The 26,263-nt window shown below is 38.5% G+C and overlaps 1 protein-coding gene across 3 annotated transcripts in view; it reads left to right on the top strand.

Annotated features, from left to right (window-relative positions):
• PDE5A (phosphodiesterase 5A) overlaps positions 1-26,263 on the top strand; it is a 129,705-nt gene that overhangs the window by 90,472 nt on the left and 12,970 nt on the right. For all 3 annotated transcript variants that reach the window (XM_070609227.1, XM_070609228.1, XM_070609226.1), the window contains exons 12-18: positions 3,756-3,902; positions 8,436-8,561; positions 10,127-10,221; positions 17,545-17,632; positions 21,453-21,553; positions 23,274-23,351; positions 25,246-25,309. In XM_070609227.1, the coding sequence (XP_070465328.1) occupies positions 3,756-3,902; positions 8,436-8,561; positions 10,127-10,221; positions 17,545-17,632; positions 21,453-21,553; positions 23,274-23,351; positions 25,246-25,309 (699 nt within the window). The remainder of the gene's footprint in view (positions 1-3,755; positions 3,903-8,435; positions 8,562-10,126; positions 10,222-17,544; positions 17,633-21,452; positions 21,554-23,273; positions 23,352-25,245; positions 25,310-26,263) is intronic.

The raw sequence follows: 26,263 nt of genomic DNA on the forward strand, positions 1-26,263 counted from the left end.
GGTGATCAGTTTAATATTTAACTCCTCATCAGTCAGGTGGTATTCAGAACAACTGTTTTTGATTAAAGATCACTGAGAAACTAAAAATTTTTATAACCCTGAACACTGCTTTCTTTAACCCAATCCATTCCTACTCCCAAAGATACATCCAGTTCCACTCTTAGTGAATTTCACTTCCAGAGAGTTTTTAAAAAATTTTTTGCAAGAATGGTGAAAAGGGGCCAAGGCATTAGAAAAAGATTCATAAAAAGGTGACTTAAATGAAGAATTTCCTTTAGAGTCACTAGAGGCAAACTAGTTTATTATTTGAGTGGCAGATACAATTACAGATCTCAGAAGAAAACTGGGAGTATACTACCAAGCCGTTTGCCAGATTGAATCTTTAACCCAGTGGGCTTTGTGTATTTTTTTGCATATTTGGTTAATTTAACACAAATTAAAACTCCTAACTCTAGACTCTATAGAGTTTAACTATATTCCGTTAAAGCACTAAATAAACACGGTTGCCTGGGAATTCCCAGGCCTTGTGCCCACATGTGGAGGGACAGGCAGAACTGGATGTGTTAGGTGGTTATGGTCCCAGGAGTTTTGAATTGGATTATTATACCATAATACAGAGACACATTTATAGCACTTCATTGTTTTACAGAATCTTTAAAATATGTTATTTCTGTTAGTCTTCAACACCACAATGCAATGTTATATTATCCCCTGAAGAAAAAGTCAGAAATCTCACTTCGCAAATTCTAACAAATCAAACCATCACTAAAAGGAGAAGCTGTGAAAATCCAGATTTGTATATACATATCGTATCCCAGAAAAACCACAGACTTTATTCTCTACTATTAGTAAAATGTAGAATATTTTGTTTTGTAAAATGGCAAGAAAGAATCATAGGTAATATGTTTATTTAAATCACCTTTACCCCAGGGTCTTCCAAGGCAAACAAAAGTTGAAGTATCTTGTAACAGTCAAGGAAGCAGTTTTAAATGAACTTTAAATGGTGTCTGACATTTCTCATGACTTGTTAGTAATTAATCCCAAGAATTCTGAACATCTGTATCACTGACCACAAGGTTCCGGAGGAAAATGTTAGCAAGTCCCCACTGGGTCAGCTCAGGAAGGTTAAGTCGTGGTGTGGCGTGACTGAAGAAGCCAAAGAAAAGGTTCTTCTCTCTCAGTAGAAAGAGGTTGGGAATTAGAGTGTGTAAAGGAGAGAGGCACAAGCTGTGCTGGCTGCCTTTATCCTGTAGCATTTAGAATATCCTTTGTGGAAGGAAGGAAAGAAAACCCTGCTGTAAGAATAATGATGCCCTAAGGAAAAACATCTGTCCCTTTGTGGAGTGCAGTATGTTTAAGGGAAGCAGCTGTTATCTGCTTTGAGTTAAAAGGTGGGCTTATTCCCACCTCCACACTTCCGAGTTCCACTAGAGTTGACTGCTCCGTCTCTGATGTTGAAGGCAGATGTAAACAACAAAGCCTTTTATCTAAATATTTTAATTCTTTCTCTTTTCCCATAATTCAACCCACGCATTAGCCTGTGGAATTGACTTAACAGGACGCATATTTTTTTGTGAATCTGGGACTTGGGAAAAGATTCTTAGTTTGGAGTATGAAGGCGGTGACATTTGTTTAAAGTTTAAACACATCTAGTGTATGTAAGGAAAATGTGAAGGTCAACATGAGCAAGAAGAATGTGCAAGCGCTCTCGGATTGGAGAGGAAAGCCCTAGATTGTTCCATAAGATTTTGTTAGTTTGACCTTTTTACTTCACAAAAGTTGGAGGTAAACCTGAGTCATGATATCCCAGATACTTATAGGAAACCTAAGGGGTTTGGGGGGAGTTGAGGTAAAAACATTAAAGAGACGGAACTTACCTGATTCAGATTTCTTAATTCTTTCCTCTGTCCCGTACCAAATTAAAGCCACTTTTTATCAAGTGAATCTCAGCACGATCTGGCTAAAGCAGTTAAAGTGCTGGCAGGGCAAATGGTCAAGCGGGTGGAGGAGTTGGGGTTCCTGCAAGTTCTGATGCCTCCGGGGCCAGGCAGGAAATCTAGGAGAGAAGCTTGACAGCTCTGCTTACCTGCGGGCCAGACGCCTTGGCTCTAGCTGGTGTTTCTTCGTGGAAATTGGGGCTCAGTGTGGCCTGACTTTTCAGGAGAAGCCAGAAATCTTTTTTTTCCCCTTGTTAAAGTCTCCCAATTCTTAAACAGTATAACACATTTGGTGAATTTTAAAAACATTCAGTACCAAATAAAACAGACTGGAATATACTTGCCAGGTCTGCTAGTTTTCTAGCTCAGGTTAACAGACTTCATCCTCCTAGGAGGTTTTGGGACCTTAAACCAAGAACTTATTGACTCAAAATAAGTGAAGGGAATGAGATTTGTTTCTTCTCATTTATTTAATAAATATTCATATTAACAAATATCAAAACTCTATTCATCAATAGTCACAGTGGATACAAAGATGGGTAAAGACACAGCCCTGCCTGTAGATCCCAGTGTAAGAAACAGATAAACAGGAAATTACATTATAGTGAATTTTGTGTAATTAAACAGGTATTCCCAGGGTGGGGTCAGCTCTGGAGGGCATTTAAGCCTTCTTTGGAATGGGAACTGTGTCTTAAAGGAGTCCATCAGTTAAAGAGTGTAGGCGCTTTACAGGAGAAGCAGAAAGTACAAAGGAACATTGATGAAAAAGAGAAAGGTATGTTTGAAGAAATGTAGGTGTTTACTACCATTAAATGATTATCAAATCAAAGCCAAGGATGTTAATCAAAAAACAGATCCCGGGCCGGTCCTGTGCTGTGGGAGTTAAATTCAGTGCCCTCCACTTTGGCGGCCAAGGTTAGCAGGTTCAGATCCTGGGTACAGACCTTCAACACTCGTCAGCCATGCTGTGCTGGTGATCCACATATAAAGTGGAAGAAATTGGCACAGATGTTAGCTTAGGGCTAACCTTACTCAAGCAAAAAAAGAGGAGGATTGGCAACAGATGTTATTCCTCTGCCAAAAAAAAAATGAAAAAAAAAACAGATCCCCCTGCAAAAAACCAAACTGGCTTCCCATCCTAGACATTCTAAATCAGAATCACTGAGGATTTTAATAGGCATCATCGGTGGTTCTTAGGATCAGGCTTGCATGAAGCACCTGCTGCTAGTTTCTAGAGTAGATTGTATCAAATCTGAGAGCAGGAGAGTCTGCCTGGATTGGAAGCCGGGCTCCATTCCTTAACTAGCTGAGCTGCCATGGGTGAAGAAAGTAACCTCTTTGTGCTTAAGTTTCTGTACCTGAAAAGTGGAGCTAGAATATTCACTTCATAAGGTTGTCCTAAGAATTAAATGTAAAATGCTTAGAACATTATCATCCTGCTCACCACTTGAATCTCAGCTAGTACTGGGACTGGTCCAGAAAAATTATTCAGTAAATATCTGTTGAATGAGTAAGACTGGGAAGGGATAAAGTGGCCAGATCACTGGAGTCCTTAGTTCTTCTCACTGTTCCAGGTACAATCTCAGGGCAGCCACCCACACTCCACCTGTCTACCTGGAACCATATTAGTTATCCCCATGTGGCTCAGTTAAAAACAAAATGGGAGCAGCTCCTATATGAGAAAATTTCTAGTGTATTGCATTAAAAAGAAAAAATAAACACAGTGTGCTATTTCCCTGTAGCAAAGCGAGAAAACTTACTGAATCTCTGCTGCTTTAATTAACAGCTTTATTTCATTTTCTTCTCCCTTGACCTAAGGCTGCTGTGGTACCATCTGCCCAGACCCTTAAAATTACTGACTTCAGCTTCAGTGACTTTGAGCTGTCTGACCTGGAAACGGCACTGTGCACAATTCGGATGTTCACTGACCTCAACCTTGTGCAGAACTTCCAGATGAAACATGAGGTAGGAATGCAGTGATGTCCTTTGGAAAAGAGTGTGTGTGTGTGTGTGTGTGTGTGTGTGTAAGAGAGAGAGAATTAGTTTTGTATGCTAGTATGGAATAGATTTTTAAGTTTTAGTGATTAATATACTGTCACTGAATGCATACCGAGATTTTTAAAGGAAAGTTATCAACCATTAAAAAGACATTTATTGGGTTCCTACCAGGTATCAAGCACCAGGTTGAAGAGAGGGAGAGTATTCCCACAGCGAGTGGGATGCTCAAAGGCAGGATGACAGAAAGATAGGGGTGCGGGCGTGAAGCCCTGGTTGTGAGGGTGAGAGTGGCAACTGGAGAGGAAGGTAAGAAGCACATCACATATAACCTTGTAAGCTAGGCAGCGGGATTTGGATTTTATCCTGAAAACAAGTGTGAGTCACTGAGGAATTTTAAGGAGGGAAGTAACATGATCTGATTGCAAAGGTCATAATAACACAGTAGAGGGAAGGACCAAAACGGAGCAAACTCCTTTGGAAATGAGGGCGTAAAGGGGCTTGATGTGAGGCCAAGCTCTTGGTCCGAACGGGGTCACCCACATGGGATGAAGATGAAAACTGATTTTAACCCCTGTGGATTGCCTTATTCGCCTCCCAGAAAAAAGCAAGACTTAACTAAACATCTTCTAATACTAGTGTGGAGATATCAGGGAATTCTATTTTGTTTCATAACGGCTATGTGTATACCATCAAAGAATAAGGGAGAATAGAAAGGGCTGCTTGAAAAAAAATCAGTAATTTGCCGTTAAACTTATTTTTTTCTGGTCAGTTGAATGTCTAGTCTCCTTGTACAGATTTCCTATTTGGAAATTTAAACACCTTGAAGGCTTCCACTATTTACCAATCCAATAATTCATAAAATGAAAATGTATTAACATACACAGTGTACCCAGCACTGTGCTAGGTACACATTTCAGGATGAGTTGTCCCTGCTCTCAGAGGCCTCACAGGAATAAAAACTAAGGGCTAATACAGCTAAGGTCAATACAGTGTCATTTATGGTATTAGGGGGGCCCAAATCTAGTTCTTTCTTGAATTTAACCAAAGTTTATATTATTCTTGGGTGAAAACAAAGAACAACTGTCTGTAGACTCTTCTCTAAGAAGACTTCACTCCTATTACAGTGTGTTGATTAAGCGATATCAGTCATTTAATTATTTCGAGAAGTTCTCCAGAAACGTTATTGGTTATTTTAGTCCCTGTTTTACAAATGCAGAAATTGAGACAGCACGATAGACTAGAAAGCTCATGGATTCTGTAGTCACGGTCTACTAGTGATTAGCTTTTTTTTTCTTGGGCAATTAATCCCTCATTCTCAGTGTGGTAATCTGTTAATTGGGGATCATGGTATGACTTTCCCTGTGGGCATCCTGTGAGAACTACCCATGCGTCTATGTGAGTGTCTCTTTGTATGCATGTGTATGTGTATACACTTGTATATTTTGTTTAATACAGGTGTGGACTGCATGTCAGTTATCCTTTCCTTAGGCCAAATTTGACTATAGTTATATCACCCCATCAAATTTCTCTATTGTAGGTTGTAGGGCCCATTTTTAAAAGCCTTTTCTATTAATGGAATGAAGACCTCATTTAGAGCCATAAGTTCTAAATGTGAATCTCATTTCTGCTTCTTGCTTGTTCTAGGACCTTATAAACTAAGATAGCATCTCAAATCCCTTTCCATTCCTGAAATCTCCCATACTTTAAATTAGTAATGATTCTGTTGAAAGGGCCTGGCCAGAACAAAGGAATGTGGTCCTTGTACCTATTTATGAAATTCTTCTAAGTTGATTTATTTCTTAAAAACTTTTATTTTTAGATAGCATTTGAGTGTTGGATATGAAGATAGTCACTCAGAATTTCCTTAGCAATGTTTATTCTTACCTTTTCTTGAATTTTTTCCATTGGGCAGATATTTCTCCTCACTGTCTCATTCATCTTCTCTCCTTTTCTGTTTAAATAATCACTGTTCTAATTTCGGCCAACATCAACTTGAACATTGCAGTCCTTCTGCTTGGCCTTCCTGCCTTAGTGCCTCAATTCTGTTTTGTTTTTTCAGATATTATTTGCCCTATAATTTTAGGATGCTAACGTTAAAATGTCAGTGCTAGAGAGGATAGTAGCATCATGAAGCTGCCCTGACAGAGTATTTCCTCGACAAAACATGTCAAATCTTCACGTCTCTGCTTGGCTTCCTATGACCATCGCAACCATTGCTCTTGCTGATCTCTGAAATAAGAGTCTTGACTCTCCTCGAACCAATCTGCATGTGCTGTGCTGATTTTTACCTTCTATTTATTACGTGTCATTCCTCCCCTAAATGGGCTGCTCCACTTCCAAGTCTGCTTCATTTTATGCCACAACATAGTTCTCTCTTCCTCAGAGCCTGACTCAAAAGTCTCTGTTCCTGGGAGAATCCTAGGATTGACTTCATGCTACTTGGAATGCTGTTGACAGTTTATAAATTCGTGTTCTCAATTTTATGTTGATATATTTATTTCCTTTTTCTGTGCACTTTGATATTTTCACTAGTGATTGAGACTCTTGAAGGCAGGAGCTGAGCTGTGTTTTGTTTCTTCCCTTTCTCCCACAGCACCTTGCGTATGCCACTCAGGACTTAGCAAGCTTTCGTAATTGTTGGAGACTGATGCAGCACATTGAGCATGCTCCCTAGAGTCATCCAAACTGTACATAATGATTCAATAGCCCTGTACAAAAAAGACCGTATTATAGATTTGAACATGCCAGGCATATCCACCAACCACTTAGCAGATCTGACCATAATTTCCCTAAATGCTGTTAAGAACATCCTGATAATAGAATCTCAAACTGTACTTAAATCTAGTTGCTAACTACTGTATCCACTGTTACCCAATTCTATCAGGCCCATCTTAAAAGAAGCTTAATAGAATAGTCCATCTGGAATTATGCTTCAGAGTCATTTGGGTCATTATTTCACATTATATGATATGTGCATATTTAATTATTAATTATATCTACAGATTTATGATTAGTAAAAAGAAATGCCCATAGGTTAAACTTCTGGGTTTTCCTGCTTATTTTCCTTGATTCTTTAATTAATCACCAGTAATTTTCTACAACACTTTACTGCACAGTTTCTAAGCATTTCAAAGAAAGTTTATGGCTCTTACCTAAGATTCTCCTAATACAATGACTCTGTCACCTTCCTGACTGACTTTGTTCAGAAATGGTCATGGTGAAAGAAGCTGCACTGTATTGGGATTACCACACGTCAGTCTTAGGCACACTGAAATCCTCTAGAAAAGACGGTGACTTGGAGGTGAAGTAGCTTGGGGACCTTGGGGTTCTTTGTTATCAGAATTCCCTGTGAACTGTGTGATAAAACAGGAACAAAAAGGCCTGAAAAGAAAAGGGAGGCTATGAAAGCACTAATTTCCTACCAAATCCTCTATAAGCAATTTCTACCAACAATGAAGAAACCTCGTTTTTGGCCTACTTCTGCAGCCAGTCATGCTGTGGTGTTCATTGCTAGAGCAACATTCTTTTCCCTGGTACTTTCTTCACTCCCCGGGGCAATGTCCTTTGTGTTTGAAATGTCTCCAGTGATATACGTAGGGAAAAGCACATATTTATTTTTACAGATCCCCAAAAGTATAGTAAATCATTCAAAATTGAAGAGAGGCAGGCTCTGATGCTAACACAAACACAAAATAACCATGCTTAGGGCCCATGAGTCCCTGGGGATTTTACTGACTTCACCACTTAGAAGCTGAATTAAACCCAGCTTGTGAGATTTTCCGAATAGTCTATAATTTTTTTTCCCATCTTTTAAAATAATTTTTTTTCATATGGACGCTAGGGCCTTATTTTGCATATATTATTTTTAAAAATTACTTCTTGGTAACCAAGCAGTAACTCTGCCTGAATATTTAAGCATAGTTTAAAAGGGACAAAGATCTAATGATTGCATCAGGACTTGGAGCTCCAGTTTGTCCTTGGACATGGGTGACATTCCTGCCCCCAGTTCACCCCCAGAGCCTTGCACTAAATACCTTCACAGACATACAGATGGCAGCCTGAGAAGAACTTTTGAGTGGCTGATTGCATGGCTCTCTGTAAGTGAATTCACACGTATGTGACTAGCTGTCTCTCCTAATTGATGACACATGCATATAATATCTTTTAAAAAGCCCGTCAGTGCCTTACCTATGCCAAAAATACCTTTCTTAGTGCTTTCTTGCATTTTACATCTAATTTAGTTACTGTGGGGGTTAACATGGTGGGCTCTTGAGACAGACTGCTCAAGTTTGAATCTGGCCCCACCCTTAATGAGCAACTCAACCTTGGGCAAATTACCTCTGAATGTCAGTTTCCTCATCTGTAAAATGATCCAAATAGTAGTGCCTCCCTCAGGGTCATAAGGGTTGGATGTAAATACTTTGTCCGGTGCCTGGAACATAGGAAATGTGGGATGAACGTTAGCAATTATTGTTTCTACTTACGCTTTATCTCCTAAAGGTTCTTTGCAGATGGATTTTGAGTGTTAAGAAGAATTACCGGAAGAACGTTGCCTACCATAATTGGAGGCATGCCTTTAATACGGCCCAGTGCATGTTTGCTGCTCTAAAGGCAGGCAAAATTCAGGTATTTTTTAGAGCCATTAATACATTAAGACATTTTGTTGCTTTAGTAGTATAATTTACAGCATGTTCTTTCAAGTTTTTTTAATGTGCACTAATGATGATTGAGAATAATATTTATTGCTACTTACAAGATAAATTACATTTTGTTAATTAAAGAAGATAAGTATGGCAAAATAGTTACTAATTTTCTTTCATATATAATATATATGGCATATTTTTAAAAATCTTTAAAAGAACTACATGTTTAACTTAGTCTTTGAGCAAATAAATACTTCCTTCAGAGGAAAACTCCACAGTATAAGTAGTAAATTTCTCATGTTCACATTCGGCCTGCTCCATAGTAGAATTCCTCAGAAACCACTCAAGTCCTGAACTTGGCTTCATAGATAAGTCCAGGGTTCTCTATCACATTTTCTCTGGAGCACTCAGTTAATTTTATAAGTACTATTTCACCGAAAGGGTTTTGGTTTCATATACATTGACCGAGACTGTTTATAAGGAAGATCAATGCAGAAAACGTTCAAGTAATTCATTCCTTTCCAGGCCAAATTTTATCCATATCTCTGTCCTTAGATTCTAACTTCAGTGGGAATCGACTAGTTATTCTAGGTAAGTGATTCCAGGCATCCATCATATAACTGTTTTTAATTCAGAGCTTCCATGCTCTTTTCTTTGTAATAAATTCTAAAAATGTTATTCTCTGTCTCTACTTTCATAGGGTGCACATTTTAACTGGCTAGAGCTAAGAGAAGTGATTGCTGTCCAAGAAGCCATATGAAATATCATAGTAGTATTTTCCTGCCATAGCAAACATTCATAAGAAATAGGGTAAACTTATTTGGGGATGGAAAGGTCATAAGGATTATACCTCTGAAGACAATCCTTGCTTTTTGTGAAGAATAGCAAAATGATGATTTTTGTGTATGTTATAAACATACTATCTAGAGTGTTGAGAGTTCCAGAATAGAGCTGATAATAATTTCAACCCGTGTTTTCTTACTAATGAAGGAGAACAGTAGTATAGATAATACAAATGGCAGATATTAAAAAATAACCTATCTGTGGCTTTGGCATATATTGATCAATTTTTAGAAGCCAAATTTTCATTCCTAATTTGCTTTTTTTCTGTTGTTTTGCTTAATATTCACTTTATCTCTGTGCCCTAAGAACACAGCAACTGAGAGCAGAGAGTTAAGGCAGCAGAATCAGCAGGGAACTAAAAGGCAGAGAGAAAACAATGACTTTAAGTTTATTTTGATTATTCCACATATATGTAAATAATTAAGAATTAATGGTATTTACTATAGATGGATAGATTATTGATTGTTTGAGGCATTTCAGCTTTTTCTGTTGCTAAGTGACATCTGTGATAATCCCATTCTGAAGACAAAGGACAACTGATTTCCTGCAGATCAGGGATTCTAGGATGAGTCCTTTGTGACTATACAGAAGTACATATACATAGCAGTGAGAAAGAAAATACGTGATTAGTGAAAAGAGGTAGTATAATGCGCTTTACCTAATTGTCCTTTCTGTTTCTTTCCTCCAATGCCTTTGATCATGCAGAACAAGCTGACTGACCTGGAGATACTTGCGTTGCTGATTGCCGCACTGAGCCACGATCTGGATCACCGTGGGGTGAATAACTCTTATATACAGCGGTAAGCCCTTTTCCCCAGCCAGAGAAGAAAATGTTGCTTTTAAATTGTAGGGCTGTCTTTTTTAAAGTAAAAGCCACAGCAAAATTTGATGGTACAGAATTTCAATTGGTCAAGGTCCCATAGCGGTCTCTGGTTTTATTTAAGGGAAATGGAAAAAATAATGCAAGTCAAGTATTGTGTTGATAATGTTTCTCGTCTGAAGTTGAAAAAATATTTGTGTTGAGCATCTTATTTCATTGATAATTACCAAGAGTTTTGCTTTAGTTTATGTACACTCAGCTTAAGAGCTTCATTGGAAAACTATTAAGACTAGTTCAGAAAAGGTAGAATTTCACCCTGGAATAGAAAAGATTATATTTGAAAAGTGCTGAGCTCAATCCGAGGTACCTAGTCAGTGCTCACTGGAAGGAGGCTCTGGTCTTAGAGATGGCAGTGGAGCAGTGTGGAGGGCCTGGGCTCTGCAGTCAGACCTGGATTGAAATCCTACCACTGCTGCATGGTTCCTGTGTGACCTTGGGCAAGGGAGCCCATCTCTCAATACCTCAATTTCCTGATTTATAAAACAGAGATAATAGCACACCTACCTCATAGGGTTGATGTAAGTTTTAAAAGATAACACACATCAATAGCAGGTGGAATGTCTGGTACATCTGGTACATGAATGTGAAATAAAGCTTAGCAGCAGATGCTAGTGATAGTCCCATTGTCACTGGAAGCCCGCTTTTTGGTTGACTTTGAGACTAAGATACTATCTCTTCAGACAAGTGTTTCAGGCTCCCTTACAGATCATACTTAAGTGATGTTTGCAATAACAAATGAGATGATAAAGATGACATCACTTTTCATAGATTTTTGAGCCACTGTGACATTTTTATTTTCTTGCAGTAACTTAGTTGAAAAGCCTAAGTTTTAATGGCAAAATCTCTTCCTACTGAGCATTTTTTAAGTATGTAAGTGATTAAACTAATGGATAGATCTCTTAAGAAAATTCCAGATGTCTGATATCTTGAGGGAATTTCAGGAAGCGCTCTAATCACATTCCCTTTATCTAAATAAAGGGAAAACTTCATGTAAGAAGAATTGTAGTGATGTAGCAACCATGTCCTCTGCTGACCTATGATGGGAAAAGATAGCAAGCTCTTGCCTGAGTGTCAGCGACTGGCTGCTTCCTCTTTAAAATCTAAGGTTTTGGAGAACTGACTGGGTGACATGTCCTTTGTCTCCTGTGCTCTGTCATGTGCTTGTGATCCTGAGCCTCACATCGACACAGTAGTGATTATGAAAGGGAACAAGGACATGAAAAGATGTATAGTGCAGAGACGAGCATAGCCTGAAGATCAGAGCCAGCAGTGCTGTGTTCCCTCCCTACCTCAGAACTGAACATGATATTATTAGTATATACGGATAATTAGTGTCAGGATTGCTCTCAGATGCCATGTTGCCCTGCTTTAGAGTGAAAAAAAACACAGCTATTTTTTCCTTTGTTTATTTAAAAATAATTACCCGGAAAAACATCTGGAGAAACGTCATCTTCTCTTCAAAAAAAAAGTCCTGGGAAAAAGTCAGACTACAGAATCTTGCTTTCACAAACACACCACAAAGCAGACTTCCACCAAGTAATAATAACTTAAAAAAAAAAAATTAAAGGAGTTTCAGACATTTTTATTTCTTCCTACATCCCTGTGGTTTGAGTAGAAGAAGCCAAGAATTTTCTGGGGATGTTTTAGTGGTAAGTGAGTGATACCTCAAGTAGGATTTTCTTAACCAGGGACTCTTAGAAGAATAAAAGTACCAAAACATTCCCATATAAAGAACTAACTTCTACAAAGGTGTACTGTGTCCAGACCTCATCAGGTATTCAAACACTATATGAAGAAGACCAAAACAATACAAGAAGGCACAGAAATAAAAGTAATATATCAAAAAGAGAAAGGGCTGTCATGTGGGAGCAAAGTTAGAAATGAACTACTTCTGTCATTTGTTCTTCTTGAACATCTTTTCAGGAAATTAATTTGAAGTAAGATATTCCTTGTAAAGGAAACTGTGTTTTGATTCATTATTTGATTCATTATTTTGATTCCTTATTGGTTCTTTGATTCCTTCCTTGACTAGGAAGACTGCCATTCACTGCAAATATGCCAGTGGAATATTTGGGGGAAGAGTTCACTATTATGCTTCCTTCTCCCACATGGGTGGATAAAGGAAAGAATGATTTCAGATAGATATTGAATTATTATTTTAAAAATACACAGTAAGAGAAACAAAATGGCTGAAGTACAGACATCCGCTAGAGAAAGCACAGTTGTAACACTTGGTTTATGTAGAGAAATTTTCTGCATTTGGCCTGCAGTCAGTATAAGAAGACTGTCATAGATGCATTTATTTAGTTAGCTCCAGGTTTGGTGTTTTATAAAAAAAATAGTGAAATTATCCTACATTTTAGGCAGATGGATAATGAGCAATTACTACGGCCTGGTGCTTTGCTAGGCGGAAAGAGAACTATAAAAGTATAAAATGTGGTTCCTGTTATTAGGGAATTTTCATAGTCTCATGAAGCAATGTGGATCAATGCAAGAAGGCATCTAGCAAGTCCTGAGTTGTCTGATAACGTGGGTTGTAAGTGTTCAGCAGAGAAGGAGATTGGTCAAGACTAGTAGTCTACCTCCACTGTTAATGGAGGAATAAGACTTAAACTGGGTCTTAAAAGTGGGTAGGATTTGGAGAGGAGAAAGGATGAAGATATTCTAGAAGCACCATTAGGCAGGCATTTTCATGGAACAGTGATGATGGCTAGCCTGACTAGAGTCAGAAGGCTCACTGACTAGGAATGAAAAGTCAGAGGATGAACAAAGAGACTTCACAGGGCAGTAAAGACAGCACAGGAATCACAATTTGTGAAGGTCAAACTGGAGTCTATTTTAGCCAGGAATGAGATCACCTCATAAGGCTGAAGGGCTTGAGAGACTGGAGATCTGAATATGAATAAAGTGCAAGTTCAGTTAGTCCTAATGTCAGTAGCTAAGAATAGTAATAATAATAGAAGCTAACACTTAATATAGCCCTTATCTTCTGGCATTTGGAACTCTTTTTAGCACTTTATATATACAAGTTCAGTTAGTCCTTAGACCACCACACAGTGGCTGTGATGGTTATGGTTAAGGGCCAATGCGAGTCAGATGCCTGGGTGCATATGTGAATCCTGACTCCTCCTCTCACCATGTGACCGTGGGCAAGTCATTTAACCTCCTTCCCTGTGTTTCCTTCTCTGTATAACGGAATAATGACAGTTCCTATCTCATAGAGTTTTCTATGAGGATTAAGGAGAATAAGTAAATGTAAAGTGCTTGGAACAGTACCTGGCACAACTAAACGCTCTACAGGTTTTAGCTGTTTTCACAGGGGGTACTATTAAGGACAGCTAGGAGTTCAAGATCTTGCTTTGTCCCACAGTGGATCAGGGAGCAGCAAAGATACTATGCCTAGTGGCACCTGGAAGCTGTGGAACAAAGAAAGGAGTGTCTATTGTTGATGTGAAAAGAGACAATCAGTAGAGTCAAGGAGGTCAAAGAAATGGGGCCAAAAGGTCAAATGAATCATCAGCTTGAATATGTCATCGAATGTGATTGCAGATAATGGGAAGGGAAAATAACCCCTGATTGATAGAAGACAATAGTGATGATTTGGAGAGAAACTGTGAAGTAAAGAATTAAATAGGCTTGATATGGGTTACAAAGAGTAAAGAGATTTGAGCCCAGAGCAATATATATGGGATGAGAAGCAAAATCAGGGATGATTGTTATAGTCAGTGAAAAGGAATACTGGGGTGGCAGGAATTGTTTTTCTTACAGAGCCTTTATTTTCTATTGTTTTCTAAAGCTTTATATTTTTAGAATATTGCTCTGACTTCTGCACTGGCATCCTAATGCTATTCGCATGATGGACCAACAAACTGCAGGACAAGAGGCAAATGCAGGGAGAGTATGCCAGGCCATCACTGCTTACTGACATCAGTGTGGAAATAAAATTCTGCAGCAGTAGTGGTTTAAATGGGTCCTTCTGACAGGACCTCAAATAAAGAGGCAACATAGCCTTGTGTCTGAAAGAATAAAAAGCAACAAGCTATAGAATACATTGCTTTCCATGAATATTTTTTGTAAACAAGAATTTTGGGGCATTTGTCACCCTTTTATTGATTGATAGATCTGTAACTTTAGAATGTAAGTAAAGGCAAACAAATAATTTGCATTCATCTAATTCACAAGCCAAGAATTTTCTCTAATGTGAAACATTCCTTTCTTTGTTGTCTAAAAACGTAATGTGGGTTTGAAGTTTTAAACTATGTTTGTGTTGTATCCACCTAATCGCATTTCTAGTCCAGCTTCTAACTAGGTCAGAGAGTGGATACTGTGTGCAAAGTGCTGTAGTCATGAGCCAGTCGGATGCAGTGAGGAGGATGTGTTATAATCCCAGCTCTGCCATTTATATTGACCTTGAACAAGACAGATAATCTCTCTGAACTTGTGGTCGTCTAAAAACAAATGTTAAAATGCCAGTGTTAGAGAGCTCTCAGCCTGGGTCACCCTAGAGGCACAGGCTGAGACAAAAGCTGGCATGCATCTAGCTTATTTGTGCATGTGATCCCAGGGAGCAGGAATGCAGGCCTGGGAGTGTGGAACAGGGAAGAAGGGAAAGCCAGGAGAGGGATGAGTTATCCAGCTGTCCACCATGCAGGCGGCTGGTGCTCAGTCCTGCTAGGTGCCTTTCAGAACTGTTGTGAAATGAGACCCAGAACAGTTGCAAACAGACAAAGAGACAAAAGGGGAGGGGGTAGCTATCCATAAGCTCCCATACCCCATTGGTCACAGGTGACCTCTGTAAGCCTTACCTCCACACTGCAGGCTGAACAAGCACGAGTGCAGAGAGAGAGTCCTGTGGGCACCAGCTGTGGGGTCAGAGAACTGCAAGGCGGCAGTGAAAGGTATTCACCGTGGGCCAGGGCAAGGCACCTTCTAAGTGGCACCTGCAGGAAGTCTGTTAGAACGTGCAGGAAACTGGACGCTATGTGAATGGCTGGAGTAGGAGGTGGGGCTCGGGATTTTGATGTGGTGAGCAGTGTTCTTATACAGAAGTATTGTAAAAATTAATATAAACTACTTAACACAGTACCTGAAATGTTATATAGCCCCTCGGTAAATGGCAATTGTTATCATTAAGGAAAACAAATCTGATCAAACTCAAGAGGTTTACCTAACAGGGTAATAGACTTATAAACAGCTAACACCTGGCTGTATGTCCTGAATTAAGTATATAAATGAAAATAACAGATACTCTAGAAGCTTCTCCTTTTCTAAGTGGAGCGAATTAGGAAGGCTGCAATTGTTAGGCTGAAGTTGACTTCAGCATATCTAGTATGAGTGAGGAGAAAATGCTGTTGCCAAAATGGAGAATATAGAATACAAGGCAGGATTCAGAAGGGAGATCATCGATTCTGTTTATCCTAGGCCCTCTGTTACTCTGTCTGCCTGGATTGTCTCATCTACTCCCATGGCTTGGATTGCCATCTGCATGTTGTGTTCTAAATCGGTATCTCCAGCCCAGACCTGAGTTCAGACAGTTATACCCACTTGGGTGTACCTCAGGGACCTTAAAATCAACAGATCCAGCACTCACCTAGTCATCTCCCCACTTCATCCCCCATCCCTAGTCATCTTCTCCCTTTTTTCCTGTGTCAGTAAATGACAAGACAGAAATTTAGCCTTCATACTTTTCCCCTTCTTTTTAGGTCCCAACATCGGGATCTATTCCCAACCTAGTCTCTAGTCTACCTCTGGAACAGCTCTGAGATAACTCTGCTTCTCTTTACTGGGGATTCCGTCACTCTAATCCAGACTCTTATCTCAGTTACTGGCACAGTTCCCCAGTAGTCTCCTAACTAACTCCCAATAGTCTCCATGCATTTCCAGTCTTGATTCCAGCAAATTTAATTTTTTTTTAAAATCTTATTTTACTCCATCCCATGTCACCTCATTGTCCACTGATAAGCACAGTATCTGACCCACAGTACCACTCACTAAATATGGAAGGAGCAAAGAAAACAAGCAGACAAGTTAATTTGGGAAAGGTTACAAGAGCAACAACAAAAAATAGCAGTTTGGAGTCAGCAATGTCGGTGGTAGATTAACCATAGGAACAGATGAGATTACCCATTCTCTTACCTTTATTTTCATTTTACTGTTTGTTTTCCCTTAAGCTTCTCTCACTCTACTCATTTTTTCCTGTGTTACATTTCTTCCATCTTGGGTAGCTTCTTTATCTTCAACAAATTAAACGGAAAGTAAAATAAGGATTCATATAGAAGTATAAAGAAATGACAAATTAGTTGTATTATCTAACACTTGTATGGTGCTTTACAATTCATGAATCCCTGTCCTATAAATTTTACGAACAGAGATTCTCAGGAACTTTAACTTTTTTTTTAAAAAGAAGAAATAGTGGAAATTGTACTTTATATTCACATATGAAGAAGGGTCATGAGAAATATGAGGTGGAGGACTAGATTTGTCATGCTTTAGAACTTGATTTGTGACTGTCTGTTACATATAATGAACTGAGTGTCATATCCCTTCCCTTCTCTCCACTCAGCCAGCTCATCTCTGCTGTTTCCCCTGATTCAGTTTAGAGAGCAACCAGGATGTCCCACACTGAAGTCACCTGGATGGCACGTGGGGAGGTTCTAACTCAGCTCTCTCCCTCTTTCCTTTAGAGGGGGATGTGCACTGACTTCCTTCACTGGGGGATGCCCCCCTTTTCCTTGCCTTTCATCACTCACACCGCAGTGAACTGCACCTCCGTCAACTCTTTTCTTATATGTAGGCACACATGAATACACTGACCATCATCCTTGTTTCAGATAAAAGGCTAGCATGGAAATTTGTTTCAGATTTTAAATTAACTGCAGTTTTGAAATTGAAAAATATTATCGGTACAACTATTTCAGAGGTTTTTTTTTTCATGTTTAGAGAAGTTAGTCCTTTGTCTTTATTCCTTCTACTATTTTAATCAACATTAAAACTAATGAAATTTTTCATACTTTGAACGGGCGGCAGTTACACTGGTATTTGAAAATAATTTGACTCTTTATATATATTTCCCAGAGATTACCTCACTCTTTTCTCAGGAAAAGGAGAGAAAATTGTTAGTTTAATTTTGTGAAATAGCCTCTTTTTTAGCTAACTAATAATAATAAAAAACTGATAAACTGACATGTTGGGGAAATTGATAATTTTTTAAACTTTTTTCTTTCTTCAACAAAATATTTTTCAGAAGTGAACACCCACTTGCTCAGCTCTACTGCCATTCAATCATGGAGCATCATCATTTTGACCAGTGCCTGATGATTCTTAACAGTCCAGTAAGTACCTAATTTATGGTTGTGGAATTTTAAGAGACTTTTATAAATTCAGTTTTATTTTTAAGTTTTGGATTTATTCCCAGCATCATAAATTCTTGAGCATGCTTTATTCCTTTTTGGGTAAGGAAGGCAAAGCCAAAACATTTGAGGTCTTCACAGCCTCACTTCTCTAGACAACCAATACTGTCTCAGTGTTGCCTGATAAGGGAAATCGGGTTACACACCTTTATTTGGCTATTCCAGATTAGAAACAAACACAACTGGTATTTCATGGCTTTCACTTAATTCTGCTTTTTTTTTTTTTTTGTCAAAGGTTTGCTTTCACAAGACAAATACGTTTTCTTCTTTTTATTGAAACTTCTAACCATTAACAAACTGTTTTGTTAAGGAATGAAACTAGTCAACAGCTTGGTTAAATGAGTATTTATCAATGTAAGAAAGCATATGATATGCTACGCTAGACATATTTCTGTCAACGAAAATAAGATAATATACACCAAAGCATTAACAATGGTTGTCTCTGTCTAGTTAAATTATCAGTACTTTTTATTTTCTTATTTTGGTCTGTTCATTATTCACATTATCTATTGTATGCACCTATTACCTTTATAATAAGACAATGAAGTCGTAACTATAACGTTGAACAAGCACAATGCCTGCCATGGAATCTGAAAGCAAGTTTACCTCCATCTCTTTACATCTGCCCAGTGGGGCCATTCATCCTTGAGCCCTAGAAGAAAACTCAGGGAGCCCAGGACTTTTCTGGTCGCTGTACTGTAAGGAGAAGCCCTCTAGTTACTTTAGGTCCTAAAACACAGTATACAGTTTTCAAGTTAGAAACCAAATGTCCAGTCCTGTGTAATAGTCCAGATTTTGAACTTGATTTAAAGTTTCAGGTTCTCCCCTAACTTTCCTGGCTGGCCTCTTTCATAGTGTTTCTTCTAACTCTTTCCTCTCCCCTCAAAGCCCCAAGTAGTTTCCTCCCCTCCAGACTGGGAGAACAGGTCAGAGGAGGGGCAAGAACATTCTCCGGAGTGGTAATGTTACGAGTGTCTCCCACTTCATGACTCACAGGTGTTTGAGCCAAGTGCTTTTCTGTGGGTGATTTCGTGGTCCCTCTCAGCGCCCTCATCGTGGGGCTTTTCCACTGGATCTTCCCTTGATACGAGTGATCATCTGTGTCTGCTTCATCATCACAGGACTCCTTCCTCAGCTCCTGGAAATCTGATCCTTTCTGCTAAGGTTCTTTAGCCTTCTTTGTGGTCCTCTTGAACAAGACAGGACTTAAATCAACCCCAAGCCTCTAAAACTCGGAGAATGCAAGCCGGCCCATATAACAGCAGCCTCTCCCTCACTGCCACCATCAGAGTGGCCAGCCGCCTGGGTCTTGCCTTTTAGATTTTCTGAGGGAATCAGATACAGGTCCACTGTAGCTCACCCCACCCCACTAAACTACAGGAAGCATCCGCAGGGACTTCATGCCCTTACTTGAGGTGAAGGGGAACACAGTCTCACCTCTCCTTAAATACCTCAGTGTGGGTGAAGGGTTAAGAGCTACACAACCAATTTTAGCAGCCTCCGTATAAATCCTGCACATGGTCTAGTACAGACTATTTTGCTATAGTATGTGATTGTTTAGTACGAATTAGTTCATGTCTGATTGGTAAGTAGGTGAATGATGTCTCTATAATGTACAAGTTGTACTGTCTCATACACAAGTTCTTTTGAGTATGGTGCCAGAATTATGGGAGTTGATCTTTTTGATCTTCAGCAAAAAAGGAAAACACTGTCCATTTGGCTTTGGCTCATGCAGCCCTTTCCTTTCTACTGTAAGAATATTGAAAATGGGCACTTGCTCCCTTGCTTTGGACTGCTTAAGGCTCATGGGAGGTGCCCGCCCTAGACCAGCCCAGTGTCCCAGGAATCCAGTTCCTTCTGCGTTCTCCCTGGGCCCCCACAAACCAGCATTTCCACTCGATTGTTTTTGTGCGTCTTTCCTACCCTCAGAGGCAGCCTCCAGACTGGCCAGCCTGGGCTTCCAGGTCACCTCCAGATATACCAGTTCTTGATCTGGTCTTGCTTTGGTTATTAAGTTGCATAGTGGTCTGCCTCAACACTGTTTTTCTCATAAACCATGTTATTTTTAGTGTGTAGTTTCTCAGAACTGAGACTTTTCAGGAATGTATATGTTGAGTTATAGCAGAAACATCTGGACTTTCCTTGGAATTTGCTATCTTTACACTTCAGCTAAAACTTTCATTTTAATATCCTATTCCATTTTAAAGAAAGAAAATACGCTAACCTTTTTTTTAAGCATAATATTTAACAATATTCCTATCATAGCTACCTCTGTTATTAGATAGCATAACTTAATATGTAATATGTTATTACTTAACATATAAGGAATCTGGTTGTAGACCTATCTGTATATTCTGTCTTTGTAAGCACCAATACACAAGAATTTAAAGCCTCTGCTTTTAGAAGGGAAAGTAAAAATATAACACCAAAAGACATTTCCTTTTCCACTTGAAATGGTTTTATCTTAAAATAAATAAAACTATCAGAAGGTATTTTCTGAATAGTTTTCTGTCTCGCCCAGAATCTAAAATGATTTAATATTTAAAAATAATGTTTATGGTTGTAATCACAGATTCATTAATTAGATATATGCCACAATTTCAGTGTCTAATTATCCTCTAACCAGTGATCTCGTTTCAGCTGACCACACTCAGCAGTTTCCCTTTCTTAGAACAAATTCTTTGCCTCCAGACCCCATTCCTAAGCTTTTGCATTTTTTCTCAGCCCTGAGATTTAGGAACTACATCTGATTCCCTTTACAGATGTTGTTTTGAGTATATTCTGAGTACCCGAGGTACGTTTTACTTAGTTCAAGATTAGAGAAAGATTAAAGTGGCTATTCTATAAATCACAGGCAAGAAATACAAAATGGTTATGTAGCGAAAACTTTCAATAATTTGCATATGGATTAGCCACTTTTTAAATACTCCACTTTTTAAATACTCCTTATAGGTGTTTCAACCCATGCTTGCTTTATACCACCAGTAGGCACACCTTTGGCTCATGCCCTCCACCCATCTATTTTGGCATGTTCCTAAGGAAGACACACTGTTCTCAATGTTGGTTAAGTTAAAATTATATAAATTTGCACCAAAAATGTTACTGGATTTATTACAAAAGCCATAGAGAAATTATTATTTTTTGGCTGAAGAAATTCTGCCCTGAGCTAACATCTGTATCAATCTTCCTCTATTTTTTAGTATATGGGCCACCAGCACAGCATGGCCACTAACAAAGTGGTATAGGTCCACGCCCAGGAGCCAAACCTGGGCCGCCAAAGCAGAGTGTGCTGAACTTTGCCACTAGGCCACCAGGGCTAGCCTGAGAAATGATTTTTTAAATAATCAGTTGTTTAAAAGTTTTACCACTCTGTTCTTCACATCATTAATATGGCTTTGACTTTTCAGTGTTTCACTTGGTGTTGGGTTATAGCAATTAACCTGCCCAAAGGAAAAAAATATATTAGGTTTTAGGCCTAAGGAGTATAAGAGTTGGAAAAACCATGCCTTTGTAGGCAGATGTACCATTATGAAGCTGTTTTTTCCTATATGACAAGGCGGTGGGAACATACAGGGGAAACATTATTTTATGGTATGTACTCTAAGTAAGCAGGTGTCCTCCGTATTCATGAGTTCAGAATCCTAGGCATGTGTTTAAGATATGTGACTGTATTTTCAGATTTTGTTCTTGTCAGCAGCTTTTCCAGGTGGAGTGCTAATGGTGGTTTTCTTCTTTTATAAAGGGCAATCAGATTCTCAGTGGCCTCTCCATTGAAGAATATAAGACCACGTTGAAAATAATCAAGCAAGCTATTTTAGCTACAGACCTAGCACTGTACATTAAGTAAGTTTTAAGAAATACCCTGAGATAAACAGGTCTTGCAAGTGTTTACATTGTTTCAGACTTTGAAAATCCATGGTGGGAAATTTTTAGATTATAAGGACAAATGTCCTGGCAAAGCTGTTTATCAAACCATGCAGCAGTTTCTTAAAGGAAGCCAGAAAAGACTACTCCTTTGACTGACTTAATGCAAGAAATTACAGAATACAGAGTTATTTCTGATGTTTATCCACTACTTTGTCTCTGAAGCTATGTACAAAGCAAATAACCATCTCAAAGTCATGCCAAGCTAGGTTGTCCAATCTAAAGATTATAAAGGCCATTTGCTTTTCCTCCTTTCCTTCACTCCTCCAAGTTCTGACCATTTCACAATCCTTTATACTGTCATCCAAGCGCAGGTGAACAGGAAAAGGAGCTGAGTGCCAGACAAGTAAATCTGGTTTCTTTTTATTTGATTTTGGCACAAAAAGAGTATTAATGTAGAACTTTAATGAAGTTACTGATTCAAAAATTAAAGTATGCATTAGAGTGGGATTTGTGATGTATGCATGTATTTGCATAATTAACCTGCCTTTCTAAAAGTGAGAAAAGTCTTTGCTGCATTTGGGCAGGCATGAGTTTCCCACAGGTGGCCCGAGATCTTTGCTGCATGTGTGGGAGTGAGGGGAGGCAAGCAGTCACACTCATGCGATTTCCCTGGACCTTGGGCTTCTCTCCCTCTGTACAGGGATTCACATCCGTATTTTAGCCACTCTTATAAGAAGTAAAAACTAAGAGAAGAGAACAGACATAAAATCAAATACCAGATATCCACTGTTGTACATCTAAATGTAACTGCATCTAAAAATGTCTGCTTCATTAGATTTTAGAGCACTTTAAAGTTAATTAGGGTAAAAGAAAATATAATAAACTTTGGTCTACTCAAAATGATTGCAGAATAAAGATTACCAAAATACCAAGAATTTGAAAAATTCCTGTAACCACAAAGACTTCGCAACCTTTCCAGGCCACATGGGTCTCTCCTCTGAACACTTATGAAACCTGCTTTTCATTTTTGGTACTCAATCACATACAGTCAATTTTGTTATATACATTCTTCTTATGTTTGCCTTGTGTCTCTGACTAGATTTATTTTAAACCCTGTGAAAAGAACTCATGTCTGAAGACTTCTCAAGATAGTTAACAATGTGGGCACATAGGAGGTATTCACTGTACACTGAATGAGAATTAGTTTACTCTTTACTTGGTCTTTCTTTGCTTCAGAAGCACTTCAGAACTTTATACTGACATAGAGTAATTATTACAAACATTTTATCTCCTAGACTATAATATATATGAATAAGATATATGAAATTAAACTGAAACCATATAGATCTTATTATGCCATACACTTAAAATTTCTTAAATCATTCTTGGCATCAAATTTTTAACTCATTCTGTTTCATTTTCTTAAAATCATGTGAAAGAAATGAAATGACCATTATTTGTGCTCTGTAGTTAAAAACTAGGTGAGGTTTAATGTTTCACCAAAGAAAATGGTAGAAGGGAGGAAAGTGAGGCATTAAAGATTTTTAAATGATGATTTTTATGTTGGATTCTAAAATGGGAAAAAACCATTAGAGATTTTTTCCCCCCAAAATTTACTCCATGAATCTTTGTAGACCAAAGGGCTAAGAGCCTGGGGACTCATCATAACTGCTAAATATTTTTCTTTACTTTCAAGGAGGCGAGGAGAATTTTTTGAACTTATAAGAAAAAATCAATTCAATTTGGAAGATCCTCATCAAAAGGAGTTGTTTTTGTAAGTAGGTTTACTATTCTTAAAGCTGAAGGTGTGCTACCCAATAAGTTTTATCACTATCAGATTTTCTTGCAATTATTTGTTACAGTGTGATGATCTCAGAGGCTGTCAGAATTCTCCAGAGTGTTGTACAAAGCGCTGAGTATGAATATTTACTTGAAAAGAAAGGCATTTGCAGATTTAAGTGAATAAATCACTCCTTCACCCTAGAAGGACCTTTAAAATGTGGTAGAGTATCAGTACAAGGCTGTAGGGTTCCCTTGTTCATATTCCCAATTCTTTGTAATGGAAGAGCTGAAAATAGCATCCTAAAGGTTGTGGGAGCAGGAAGGTGGCTGTGAAGTGTTGACTTCTCTTGAGAGTGATGGCAGAGGAGCACTGCCATAACTTCAAGATTTCTGTTTTCCTCATCTGCACCCCTTCCCTCCCTCCTAGCTGCAGATACCATCCCTTGGCTATCACTGTGACTACCTTCCATGGCAGTAACTGGACCAAAAAAAAGAACAAAAGGTCAATAATAAAGAAAAGAAAGACACAGCAATACTAAGGACAGTGCTATTACAATTTTGAAATCAACATTTCTTTAAATAGATTGATATTACTTAGCCTGCAAACAAACATGCAAATTATAAGGAAGCAATATACAAATGCCCAGCTGTCTGTCCTACATAGTTGTGCTTCACTTAATAGTCTCAACATGTTCTTCAGAACAGTGCCTTAGAAAAGTGTAGACGTGCTACTGTGGTTAGGGAGCAGTTTTCTCAATAACAAAAAACAAATCCAACCTCAGTTCCGAGTCTGTCATGGTTTTCGCTTCTGCACTCTTCTGACCTCCGAGCTCGTGGAGAAGTACTCTAGGTCTAGCGCCCAGCGTCGCCCCTCGCACTCGTCATTTTTCGGGTTGTAGGTCATTCATATAGGTAGACAGTCTTCTTTTGGGGAGGCCATTTGAATCGGCAAGTGTTATTGAAATCTTTCATGAAATAGGTTTGAAGAGTGATTAGAAATCTCTGGTGCACTCATTTCTTGTGAGAGAGTCGGTGTAAGAGAGAGAACAGCAGAAGGAAACCGTTTGCTTTGTGGCCTTATCTGGTTAGGGAGAATGTACTTCCGGGTTGGGTTTCCCCAGAGGGACAAGTGATACAGTCCTTTACCTTGAGTGTTTCTGTATTACACTGATGCCTTTTTTGCCCCTTTCTTCAAACTAAAGTATTAAATGGTAGATATTTGGATCCAACATGGGAAAACTGTGCTAAAGATAGAATCATTTTCATAGGATAGTTACATATTGGGTTCTAGAGTGCTTTGTCACAGACCCCAGAGTCCAGCATGGTTTTCACTTCTCTAACAAGGGAAGGACTAAAGTGCACCGTCCTCTCGTTTCCCTCTTTTCCTCCAGCAGATACTGTTGAGTAATTTAAAGGCTTTTCACATGGAATTTACTGCATTTGTTGAGTCACTTAGGATGACCCACCACAATTCTTTCTTTCTTAGGACTTTTATCAGTAGGATATCTGATGTTATCCTTCAATGGTTAATTATTAGTAATAGTGTGTTTTCATCATACTATCATTGAGAATGGAAAACCAAAGTGAAAAAATAATAGCAGGCAAGTTTTTGCCAAAAGGTTAATAATTTTTCTCCTTGTGCCAATCTGGAGCTAAATGAGGCAATTTGAAGTCAAATTCCAGTAGTTCACTGGGTAACCAAAACCATGACACTCTGATATCACTGTATCAGTCATGCTTCTGTATAAATTCTGTTTCTTTAATCTTTATACCATCCCTATAGTTTAGAGAGTTTTAATTTAACTTTTGTATTAGTAACTATTTACTGAGAGTATATATTTGCACGAAAGTAAATAGGAGTATTGGGCTTCTTTTTCCCTTAACAGAGCGATGCTGATGACAGCTTGTGATCTTTCTGCAATTACAAAACCCTGGCCTATTCAACAACGGGTATGTTGCTTAGTGATAATAAAAATAACAATTAAAAACTCAAAATAAGGAAAGTCTTTACTCTTAAAAGGAGCTTTGGAAGTATTTTTGGAACTTGTAATCTAATTTTTAAGTAGTGTTAAAAGCAGATAATTGGATATAAACAGGTTTTCTTTTTTAGAAGACTCATTAGCACTTACTAAGATTTCTAAGGTATATTAAGAGAGCATCTATATTAACATGGCAAAAACCTAGCTGTGTTGATAAGTTTTAATTGCAGTACTACTTCTGGCTCACTTAGGGGTGTTTTTTTAGCACATTCCTTTAATAACTTTGAAAATTAGAAGAAGCAAACTTATTTTTCTTATGGTTAGTCTACTAAGCTATACCTCAGCTCTAAATACGCATTAACAAGTAGAACTTAAACATTTCTGGAGCTTGTAAATATTGGAAATGTTGATATAAGATGTCAGGAAGGATCTGTTCAGGGCCTGTGGCTAGGAGACTAGAAATATATCCTTCTCTCTAAATAAGTAACTGCCATAACATTTTGCAGTGGCAATAAAGGCCCTCGGCTCAGAAAAGGGATGAGTATACATGCAGTGATGTGTATATTGTTGTTGTTTTTTTCAAGACTGCATTTTTAATCCTAGATGCACTATCTAAGATTATGGACAGTCTCCTGTTGGTCAAGGCTCTGAGCTGCATAGTCAAGGAGCCCAGCAACCACAGGCTCATCTCATGAAACACACATGCTGGGACAACAAGATCAGAAATGCACTTTCCATGTGCCAAAGCTGACATTCCATGGGCACTCAGGAAAGGTGGTCTTTACAGACCTTCCTGCTCCATAATAAATAGGACTATATGCCCATTTCAAAATAGAGAAGAGAATGGAAGAGGGAGGAACTCGTCTTTCATTTATCCTTTCTTCTGAATCAAACTCTGAAAAGGTAGAGCAATGAGGCTGGGCTC

This window comes from Equus przewalskii, chromosome 2, assembly GCF_037783145.1.
Source record: "Equus przewalskii isolate Varuska chromosome 2, EquPr2, whole genome shotgun sequence".
NCBI lineage: Eukaryota > Metazoa > Chordata > Mammalia > Perissodactyla > Equidae > Equus > Equus przewalskii.